Below are 12,403 nucleotides of genomic sequence, written 5' to 3' on the forward strand. Positions count from 1 at the left end.
TAATTATTCTAGTTGGGTTCCACCATTTAAGTTAAAGGACCTTCTACTACCTCACTATAATTTGAACAAGCTCTCTAACACTATTCCTACATTTCTTTTCTACCAGCATGAGTTGAGAATTCTTGATCTTTCTTACAATAATTTGATAGGGAGGCTTGACTGGTTGCTCAACAACAATACAAGACTTGAATTTCTATCCTCAAGGAATAATTCTTTTATAGGTTAGCTTCATTTACCACCACCTCACGCTATGAATAGCTAGTGGATTGATGTATCATACAATAAATTATATGGAAAAATACAAACTAACATAGGGCAGATGCTTCCTATGCAATTTATTTGAATTTATCCAAAAGTTCTTTTAAAGGTAGAATTCCATCCTCAATTGGTGGTTTGTTCTACTTGGAGTAATTGGACTTGTCTTTCAATAACTTCTTAGGAAATGTACCTATTAGAGTTCAAGTCTAATTAGAATTAGGAAGTATAATTAATTTAGAAAGTATAATTAATTTAAGAAGTTTAGTAGAATTTAAATTATAAAATTTAATAATTAGAGTCCCAAAAAGACTAAGTTTTAGTGGCCTATATATATGTGTAGTTGGTTGGCCATTATATAGAATGTATTATAGAGAGCTTACAAAGTGGAGAGATGTATTTGAATTCTGTGAGTTTTGTTTGAGTGATTTTGAGGGTGAGAAAAATAATTAGTTACTGTAATTTTTTTTCCTTGATAATGGATTTGTTAGTGGAGTAGGCTTATGCCGAACCACGTTAAATTTTGTATTCTTTATTTTGTGTGGGTTTTGTAATACCCCTTACCTGATCTACAGTGTAGCCGAGCAAGGAATGTCACATTCTATGCCGGAGCACCTTGTCTTAAATTATTTTATTCATTATCCATTTTAAGTTCATCTTTATTTAAATCAGAATATTTTTAAGTGGAGAAACTGTTAGAGATTTCCCTGTTTTATTGATATTTAACCTACTAAAACAGTTAACTGTTTAAAATTTTCAACATAATAGACAACCTAAATTTCATCCTCAATCATAAATTCCAATCATATTTTCATAATGATCCATATCATCATTTCATACTCATTCATGTCATTAAACATCCATTTTGGTTCATTTACAAAGGTACATAATTATTTACAGCTCAAAAGTGAATTTACAAACTATGTATCTAATTACAAAAATGAAGTTATGCATGTGAGGATCCTTGCAGTCTATCAAAATAGTGGGTGGAGGTGACAATAACTCTACTACAGATCAGTCCCAAAAATCCCTGTCCAATCTCTACTGGGACTTATCGTCTGAACTTGTTTCCTCGCGCTAAGCATTTCTGCTTAGTGATGCAATAATAGAATGAAAATATACTATACAAATAAAAGTAAATATTTTATGTTTATAGTAACATAAGATTTATGTATTTCTAATTAATTATGAGTCATTTCACATTTTGTTGATATTTGCAAACAATTGTTTCATTGGGATCTTTTTCTTATTCATTTGTTTAATATTCAATCTTCTTAACTCTTTTTTATGCCCAAGCAACCTATAACAGAATTGACTGGATTAGATACACGAGTTTTACCAGCACTGGGTACTTAGCACCTTGGGCTCTTATACCATCGGTCACATAGTGTCTACCCGATATGCAATATAATGGCTTAAGAGCCAAAATAATCGTAGATGTGGAAATATCATAACTAGCACTGGACACTCGGTGCCTCCGGCCGTCATACCAGTAGACATATAAATGTCTACCAAGTATGCAATATAATTGGGCTTAAAAGCCATAGCCAGTACTGCTAAACTCGTCTCTTCTTAGTATGCCAATCTATCCAATCCATACACAAATGTCTAGGCATACATGGGCAATTTAACATCTTTAGTCATTCAATGTTCTCATTATCACATCATATGTAGCATTCCAATCATAGTGGGAACATAAGTCCCGATCACATATTCATAGGGTATATATATTCATCAAACCATTAGTGTTAAATACAAATCACAATTCAAGTCATTTTGTGATTGTTCCATGAATTTTGGAATTTGTACTTTAATTTCCCTCATAGATTTGGCCAAGATACAAAATCAATTTGGCCATACTTCCTTCATGAAAGTTGTAGGTTTATGTCTTATGTTTAATTTGGCTTTGGAATTACTCAATTTGTATTTGTGTAGCTCAAATTATGGCTATTTTACGAAAACTGGTCCAATGACTAATTCTGGTTTTAGGTCAGTCCAGAACAGGGCAAGTTTCTGGAACTAGTTTTTTAAGCCATTTTGGATATGTTACAGTCATAATTTAACTCTATGTTCTCCATATGAATTGTTCTCCTATGTTTCAGGGTTACACAGGTTCAAGAATCACTCAATTTGCAGTTTTGTAGAGTGAGTTATGGCTGATTGATCAACCCTTACTCACGGACACAATTTCCTGCAATTTCTAGGTTTTCAGGTCAGTATTCCACTCAACATTCAAGTGTCTTACATCTAGAATTTGGGTATGGTCTCTAAACCAAAGTTGTAGGCCTATGTCTTAGGTTTCCAGATCATTTTGAATCATCTCATTTGGAGTTATATACTAAAAGTTATGCCCTAAATATCACACAGAGGTCAAATGGCAATTTGCTGAAATCTCAAGAAATTTCAGTTTTAGTGTTTAGCACTTGTCCTAACAATTCAAACCATTTGCCCTAGGATTTTGGCCTAGGCCAAAACACAAAAGTTGTAGCTATGTGTCTTAGCTATAATTGGGTTTAAGTTTCACAGCAATTAGATTTATATAGCTCAACTTATAGCTAATTGAGCACACTAGACTTAAGCTGTCCAAAATCTGCCTCAACACACAACTCTACATTCCATCAACTAATTTGGTATCTCCTTAACATATTCCAACAATTTTACACATCTAAGAGTTATAATATACACTCAATTGCATCAATTAGGGTATAAACAAGAAAATCCCTAATCATACCAAACCCTAGCCATACTTCTTAAAACTTCAAAATTAAGAGGGATTCATAGCACTTACCTTGTTCTTCAAGCTCTCCTTAGCTTCAATTCACCTTCAAACCACCCAAAGTCCTCACTCCCTTAGTGAACCCTCCTTGGCCGAAATTCCTCTTCTCTAACTCCCAAATTCTCTTGGTTTCTTGAGTGTTTTCTTCTTTTCAATGCTCAATTCAGTGGTTTCTATTGATTTCCTAAGAAAATCATGGAAAGAATTTAGGGATTCAAGCTTGGTAAGGTGTTTTAATGGAAGAATTTTGAGAGAGATGAGAGAGAGCAAGGTGGACGAGAAAATGAAGAAGAAGAAGATGAATTTTCATTTCAATTATTGGCTTTTATATTAATTAAATACTCAATTGCAATTTTATATATATGTGTAATGGCAATTTTGTAATTAACTTGAATTTATAATCATTAGATTTTGACTTTTTCAATGATTATGTTTAATTTTCATAATCCAAATTAATTAAATTAATCTTAGTTCATTAATTTAATAACTCTCATTTTTTGTCAATATTAGACCTTTAAATTTAATTAATCAAATTTTGCTCTTACCGGGTTTCGGTCCGTCTTTTCCATAATACCCAATAAGTCCTTATCTTCCTTAACTTTGTGCCTATTTCTGTTCATTTAATTCATCAATTAAGTCTTCATTAAGGGCCTCATAGGGTTCTTCATGGATTTATTGTAGCACTGAACTCACTGTCATTTCCTAGTGAGGTCACCCATCACCAGGATTGTACTCATTTAACCCATTTACACTCCACTTCTTTTATTTTTCTTTACCCTTAATTGATCTTTATTTAATTTAATTATAACTCCTCACTCTAGTTTAAGTGTGGTTCCATACATTCTAGTTATTTGAACAGACCTTAGTTACTGAAACAGTAGAACGTACGGAACTGCCTATAGTGAGGATGTTACAGGTGTGATTTTTCACAACAATTGGTATTATAGCTGTGTTTTAAGATGTCAAAGATGGCTAGCATAAAATTTGAGGTGGAGTCGTTTGATAAAAAAAAATAATTTCAGTTTATGGCAAAGCACCGTGAAGGATGTCATTGTACAATAAGATTAATTAAAGCATTGAACGAGAAGCAACCGGCGACTATGAAAGATAATGATTGGGAGGAAATTCAACAAAGGGCTGTAAGTACGATTAGATTGACATTAGCCCCAGATGTAAAGTACAATGTCTTGGAGGATACTTCGCCAGTTATTCTATGGAAGAAATTGAAGAGTTTGTACATGACAAAGTCACTCACAAATCATTTGTACTTGAAGAAGGAGTTGCACCAACTCAGAATGGATGAAGGTACTGATGTGAGGAATCACCTTAATATTTTTAATAAATTAATTATCCAATTGGCTAGTGTTGGTGTAAAGGTTGATGAAGAAGATAAAGCCCTCTTGCTTTTAACCTCTCTCCCACAATCTTATAAAAGCTTGGTGACAGTCCTAACAGTTAGAAAGGAGACTTTGAAGGTGGAGAAGGTTACTACAGTTATCTTAGATGATAAAAAGTTTAAGAAAACAGGTAGTAGCAATGAAGATGGAGCTTTTGTTGCTAATTCTATTCGTGGTAGAAGCAATTCACGTGGAAACAATTGGAGAAGGAATAATAGATTGGGCTCGAGACTACAGGTAGACCTTGAAAATAGAGAATGCTACTACTATAATGAGAAGGATCACATTCAATTTTATTGTATGAAGATGAAAGAAGATATTACAGAGTTTAAACAATTTAAGAAGAGTCACGAAAAAAAAAAAAAAGAAGGAACCACTGCAATTGTAATGGATAATAGTGTTGATGATGAATGTTTTAATATGGATGATGATAAGAAAAAAGCAAAAGATCCATTACAAGATGAGTGGTTAATGGATTCTACTCGCCCATTCAATATTTGCTCAAAGAATGAGTGGTTTAATGTAGTTGAAGAGAATGAACGAAAGAAAGTGAAGCTAGGAATAAGATAGAAGTTAAAGGTGTTGGAAGAGTGAACATCAACGTGCATGGTGATCAAGTAAAAGTGTTCGATGAAGTGAGGTATGTTCCAAAATTTGAAAGGAATTTAATTTCCTCAGGTAAGTTGGATTCTTTGGGTTATGGGTGTTCAATTTATGGTAGAGTCATAAGAGTTACCCGATGTGCTCTTGTGATCATGAAGGGTGAGAAGATTGGTGCAAAAAATCTCTACAAATTGAAAGTAAGCAATTTGATTGGAAAAATGCAAGTAGAAACAAAAGGTAACATCAACAATCAAGAGTGTAAGGAAGTACCCAATAGAAAACTAACTTTTGCAGAAATTGTGAAGACTAATTCCATTTGACTTGGAGGTGGAAATTGCTAGAGTTCAAGTCTAATTGGAATTAGGAAGTATAATTAGTTTAGGAAGTTTAGTAGAATTTAAATTATGAAGTTTAATAATTAGAGTTCTAAAAGGACTAAGTTTTAATGGCTTATATATATATATATATATATATATATATATATATATATATATATATATATATATATTTAATTGATGGCCATTATATGGAATGTATTGCACAGAGCTCAGAAAGCGGAGAGGTATATTTGAATTCTGTGAGTTTTGTTTGAGTGATTTTGAGGGTTATATATATATATATATATATATATATATATATATATTTAATTGATGGCCATTATATGGAATGTATTGCACAGAGCTCAGAAAGCGGAGAGGTATATTTGAATTCTGTGAGTTTTGTTTGAGTGATTTTGAGGGTAAGAAAAATAATTAGTGATTGTAATTTTTTTTTTCTTGATAGTGGATTTGTTGGTGGAGTAAACTTACGCCAAGCTATATTAAATTTTGTGTTCTTTACTTTGTGTGGGTGTGATTTTTCACAACAGTACCAAAAGAACTGGTTGCCAATTTGGTCATTTTGCAGACTTTGAAGCTGTCAGGTAATAGATTTCATGGCCAAATATTTTCAGCCCACTTTAACTTGATTTTGATACAGTTTTTGCACCTAGAGAACAATCAGTTTACAGGATCTCTTTCAAATGTGATCTTGAGAATCTCTCAGCTTGCTGTATTGGATATCAACAACAACAACATCTCTGGTGGTATTACTACTTGGATGGGCAACATGATACATTTGAGGACACTTACAATGAGAAACAATCAATTGTAAGGTCCACTTCCATGTATTTGTCTCCCATTCAGTTTTGTTGACCTTTCTTGGAGATATTTGAGAGGATTAATACCTACTTGCTTGGAGCTACAGGGTTTTTATTTGCAAGGGAACAAATTCATAGGTTCAATACTAGAATCTATACTCAACTCTTCAACACTGTCAATCTTGGACACCAGAGACAATAATTTGTCTGGCAAGATTCCTGATTCAATAACTTCACTTCCCAATTTACAAGTTCTTTTGCTGAAAGGAAATCATCTTAGTGGTGCAATTCCAATTCAGTTATGTCAATTGAATCAAACAGGATTCATGGATCTGTCGAACAACTTTTTGTCTTGGTCGAGGAACCGTTGAATTACTACTCGTTTTATTCCAGCATATTTTAAGCATACATATTATGCCTATGGAAGCATCCTGCTAGGTCAGTACGCAGTTTATGATCCAAATGATGGTTTTAAATATGAAAATGATGCCACTGACTTCCTCACTAAAAGCAAGTCTCGATCTTATGAAGTTGAAATTCCACATGAACTAGGAAAACTGTGTCAGATTTATGCACTAAACTTGTCTCACAATCAATTGGCAAGCTCCATCCCAAGAACTTTATCGAACCTGAGGCAAGTAGAGAGCTTGGATCTTTTTTATAATGACTTAACTGGAGAAATCCCACCAGAACTCACAGATCTACACTTCCTGAAGTTCTTCAACGTGGCTTACAACAACTTATCAGGTACGGTCCCAGCCATCAAGCCACAATTTGGAACATTTGATAAAAGCAGCTACGAAGGAAATCCGTTTCTTTGTGGACTACCGTTAGTTAAAAGCTGCGGAGCTTATGTTGCACCACAAAACTTGCAAGCATCTTCTTCAGATGAAGATGAAAGGAATTGATTCAAAGTTCATTGTGAAGTTTCCTGCCCTGCAACTTTTGCGTCATCATACGTATGGTTATCAATTATCATTAGATTACTCTTCATAAGCACTTGGTGGCAATACTATATTTGGATTTCGTTACTTGTACGTTATCGCCACTGCTTATTTCAAATTCAGATTTCTCCATCCACTCCCCACTAAACTATTTAGTTATTCACAAGTAAGATACTAAAATATCCTTTGTTGGCCTTCTGAATTGGCAACAATCTAAGGTTTCAGAAGAACACAAAATCTCCTTCGGTCATAAGCGAAGAAGGCAGAGGGCTGGCAGAAGAACAGTTCTGGTAGGTGGACATGAGTCAGGACAGAGTTTCAGTAGAATAAATTAGCAAGAGGGAAAACAACCAAGTAATCATATTTATTATTTCAGAGTCAATATAAACGTAGACAGGAATTAACAATGTATCTATCAAGGATTAATCTCAGTGATTTTAGTGGAAAACTAAGGACAAAGAAATAATTAAAAAAGAAAAGAAGAAAAAGGGCATATAGCAGCAACATGAATTTCTACATATTGAAAGACCAGTCAATTCAAAAGTTCTTTCCACAGCTTCGCACCAAGAATCCATCTTCTTCCTCCCACAATTATTTTTTTTCGGTGGACACCTCCCACAATTATTTTAATTAAAATTTTACAAAATAATTTTTAAAATTTAAAATATGGAAATTAATATTTTATTATTAAAAAAAATAATATTAAAAATAATATTTTGTATTTTTCTTCAAAAATGGAGCCTATTTGGAATTAAACCCGAAGTTCTAAGTTTATTTAGCCAAAATTTCAAAATCGGCTTATTTAGACTTTCCAAAAATTTAGGGGACTTATTTAAACTTATCTCGTCAAATTTATTATTGTTGATAAATTTTAAGTGAATAAATCCTCATATTTGTATTTATCATAGATTTTAAGTTTATATGATTCTTTTCTCTCATGTAATAGAGTTTTTATTCATTTTTGTTGTTGATATATTTTGTTTTTTCAAAAGAATACTCTACAAAATGCAAATCCATTATTTAAAAGGAGATTTAAATTTGAAGGTCGTCGTCTGATAAGACCCATGAGAAAATTATAAAGTCAAAAGGTAGAGCCCTATTGGTCGATTTACGTATCATTATCAAATTTTTCAAATTAGTTATATATATATATATATATATATATATATATATATATATATTATTTTTTATTTTTATAAAAAAAATATTAATAATAAAAATTTGAAAAAAAAAAAGATAAGGAATCTTTTCAAATTATTTTTTTTAATATTTTTACATATGCTTGGATTTTGTAAAATACGTTTAAAGCACAATAAGTCCCTATTAACCCACATGCTTTGCCCCTTAAAGAGACTTGATTTGAAAGCTACTTTGCTAAATTGAAAGCTACCAGATATCTAATTCATGATTTTTTTTTTTTGAACAGGAGAAATATCAAATGCATGATTTATGGCTTTTTCACATCTAATATATGCATTTTTAAATATCAAATATATGATTACCGGCTTTCACTTTTGCATTTAAGTACTTCTCGCTATCAAATGCATGATTTCCGGTTATCATCTTTCTAATTTTAACCAAATCGCTTGATTTTTGGCTTTCACATTAATTTATTGTCCTCCTGAATCTCAGATATTAAAAAAATATTATGTTATTATATTAGGATTAATTTAAATTTAATTTGAGTTTTTTTAGCCAAAAATCATTTTGGTCTTACTTGATTATTAATTAAAAATTTAAGAGCTTATTCCGTCTTTTTTTTTTTTCATAATTTAGTCTATTATTAATTATTTTATTTTTATTTTTTAAAAATAAATATTTTAATGAGAAATGACTTCGTAACTTGGTAATCGACTCAATATGTAAATCGAACCGACCTTGCTCAAAAAGATGAGACCCAATATGATTTTAAACACAAAATAATTTGAAAATGAATTTCATTGGACCACTTGCCAACTCTATCCAAAGCACTTAAAATATAATTTTAAATGCAGCCCCAGTATTATTATTTTAGTTGTTACTAAAATATACATAATTTTAAATATGTTAGTAAAAGGTTATTAAAAATTAATTTTAAATTAAATTTGATATTTTTAATTATAAGAACTTCAAATCAAATAAATAATATTTTTAAATTATTCTTAAATAGTATTTTCTTTAAAAATATATTTTTAAATACAATTACAAATAAACTCTTAAAAATTGAAAATTACAGATGGGTTATATATATACATATATATATGATTGCCGGCTTTCGCTTTTGAATTTAAGCGCTTTTCAGTATCAAATGCATGATATCGGGCTCTCACCTTTTAAATTTTAGTACCAAATCACTTGATTTTCGGCTTTTATATTCATTGTCCCCTCTCTCATATACAATTTTGCGAGAATTCAGTTTTAATTGATCTTTTTTAATTAATATTTTTTATTTAAAATAAAAATTTTAATTATTTTCAAATAAATAAAAATAAATTTAATTATTTTAAAATTTAATTATTTTAAAATTTAATTAATTTTTTTATAAATAATATTTATTGAATTCCTTTTTTATAAATGATGTATTTCAAACAACGCATGTAGCTCCGAATTGTGATACTTGCAAATTTTTTGAAAGAAAATTTCAAGCAACTATCTTCTTTATCTTCATATTATTTTCACCGGTCATTAAAATTTATAATTACTACTCCTTGCCGGTCTCTCATATGGAGACTCTAATTTTAAATTTTTAATATTACAATAAATAATATTAAAATAAAATGATAATTTACTCAATGAAATTAATCTAGCTAATTACAAGGAAAATTTTCATTCTTTATTAACTAAATTGATATAAAAGAATACACACATTAATATTATATGGTGAATGCAACTTAATCGTAATATTATGATTATTATAAATATATTATAACAATTACTTTATAATTATTTAGTCACAATTATGTATATACTTATAATAAAAGTAATATATTAATATATAAATAAATCACCTTCTAAATTTAAATATGCTGAATATTAATAAATTTAAATTTGACTTATTTATTAAATAATTCTAAAATTTGAGTTTGATCTCAATTTGAACTCATTAAGCAAATAAATTGAAGTCAAACTAAACTTTTATAAGGTAGTGAGTGGCTTAATTTGTTTACATTATACTTTCAGCAATAATTATTTTTGGTTGTGATTTAACTTAATTTGTTTTGATAGCTGAAAATATACAACTCACTTGGTAAACTCAAATTTGAGTCTTCACTTCTCCACTCTAATATTTAAAAAAAAAAAAATTGTATTATTAGAAAATTATTAACTTTGATTTTTTTTTTTTTTCACGTAATGGACATTAAAGAATTGAAATATATTAATTCTGAAATCACTATAAATGACTGGATTAGTGGAGAGCGAAGAAGCACGAGGATTCCTAATGGAATTGGCTCTAGTAAAATGTATGCTGTTAGCATTAATAGTTTGGCTTCAAATCCACAAAAGCAAAAGTTGCCTTGAAGAGGAGAGATTGGCTCTCTTAGGAATCAAGGATTCTCTTAAATCAACTGGATCTAATGGAGATCATCTTTTATCTTCATGGATAGATCAACCAAATAACGATTGCTGTAAGTGGGAGCGAGTCATATGTAATTCTATTACAGATCGTGTGATCAGGCTTTCTCTCAACAAGACAACCCAAAATGTGAGAAGAGCAAATACATTGTTTCTAAACGTGTCTTTGCTCCGGCATTTTGAGAAACTAACACATCTTGATTTATCCTCCAATAAATTTGGTGGTTGGATTGAGAATGAAGGTATATTTTTTTTCAAGAGATAGAAAATCTTATTTATTTATTTTATTATAATCTTGAAGTTTAATTATACATATCCGTTACTAATATGTACTTTTTTCCCCTAATAACATCAAAATTATGCACTCAATCTAGAGGTGCCAAATTTACAAGGCAACTACTTGGGCGGGAGCCTCTCAACGCTAGGTAATAAGAAAAATTTCTATCTTTTTTAATTTTAAATATAAGGTTGTAGTTTGAGAGTAAATTTTAAACATTTTTATTAAAAAATTATAAGTTTGAATTCCATTTTTTTTTTTTTTATAATGCTTCTTTTAATCAACACTTTTAAATAAATATATAATTTATGATGTATAAGAAAAAAAAAAAGATATATTATGTTTTCAATATTGCATAGCATCTTAATTTTATTGGATTAGCTGCGCATGTTTTCAGATTTCACTGCCTTCAAAAGCTTGGAAGTCTTGGATTTGAGTGGAAATGGGATCAGTGGGATCATTCCTAACTATGTATGGGCACCAACTTCTCTCAAAGCATTATCATTATCTGGCAATTCATTTCATGGATCTTTACAAATTCAAAGTAAGTATTGTGAATTTTCTTTTGTCATTTACAATAATTTTACAGCGTTTTGCTGCAATTGAGACCCAAAAATTAGAATGATATTGATTTATGTTGTCATTTTTGGCAGGTTTTTGTGGAATGGAGAGACTTGAAGAGTTGGATCTTAGTTCTGCTGGTTTTAGTGGTGGCATTCCTTCTTGCTTAGGGAATTTTACATCTCTCAAAATGTTGAATCTGTCTATAAATCAATTATATGGTGAGATCCCAAATAACTTATCCAAACTAGAGACCCTAGACCTATCACACAATAACCTATCAGGTGAGATCCCAGAGCTACCATTGAATCAATCCCAGATTCAGTCACTGAACTTGTCCCACAATCAATTAACAGGCTCTATCCCAAAATCTTTTTTGAATTTGTCAAAAATGGAGAGCCTGGACCTCTCTTATAACGACTTGAGCGGAAGGCTTCCACTGGAATTGATAGATCTAAAGTTTCTAAAAGTATTCACTGTGGCTCATAACAATTTGTCGGGTAAGATTCCAGAGCAATTCAATAAATTCAATCGTTACAGTTACGAAGGTAATCCACTTCTCTCTGGGCCATATTCAGAGAAAAATAGCAGGGATTGATTGGCTCCCTGGACAATGTTATTGCCGCATGAAGCAGATGAAGGATTGTTTTAGATTTGATTGTGTGTCCTTCTTTGCAAGGTTTTTTTAGTGCTTTTTATCGTGTTACTGTTGGCCCCTGTGAGGCTCTCATTAGTTGTTGATTCCTCTGTTCCTACAATCTGTAATATATATCTTCAATTAAAAATAAAAAAATAAAGCCTACCATGTATTGAATGTTTTATTTACAAGCAAGGTGCCATCTATTGTGACTTTGGTTTTAATTCATTTTGTTTATACTTTGTATATTTTATCACTGAATT

At 30.7% G+C, this 12,403-nt stretch overlaps 2 protein-coding genes across 2 annotated transcripts; both read left to right on the forward strand.

The window, feature by feature from the left end:
• Positions 1-5,183: 5,183 nt before the first annotated feature.
• On the forward strand, positions 5,184-7,077 carry LOC110665150 (cuscuta receptor 1-like). Its single transcript, XM_058148025.1, has 5 exons — positions 5,184-5,268; positions 5,900-5,953; positions 6,010-6,179; positions 6,277-6,451; positions 6,563-7,077. The coding sequence occupies exons 1-5, from the start codon at positions 5,184-5,186 to the stop codon at positions 7,075-7,077; spliced, it is 999 nt and encodes a 332-aa protein (XP_058004008.1).
• A 3,412-nt stretch (positions 7,078-10,489) lies between these two features.
• Positions 10,490-12,139, forward strand: LOC131180672 (receptor-like protein 35). The gene is made up of 4 exons (XM_058148026.1): positions 10,490-10,907; positions 11,040-11,090; positions 11,340-11,486; positions 11,596-12,139. Exons 1-4 carry the CDS (start codon positions 10,490-10,492, stop codon positions 12,099-12,101), a joined length of 1,122 nt encoding a protein of 373 aa, XP_058004009.1. The 3' UTR covers positions 12,102-12,139.
• The last annotated feature ends 264 nt before the right edge of the window (positions 12,140-12,403 follow it).

Source organism: Hevea brasiliensis, chromosome 6 (assembly GCF_030052815.1).
Source record: "Hevea brasiliensis isolate MT/VB/25A 57/8 chromosome 6, ASM3005281v1, whole genome shotgun sequence".
NCBI classification, from domain to species: Eukaryota; Viridiplantae; Streptophyta; class Magnoliopsida; order Malpighiales; family Euphorbiaceae; genus Hevea; species Hevea brasiliensis.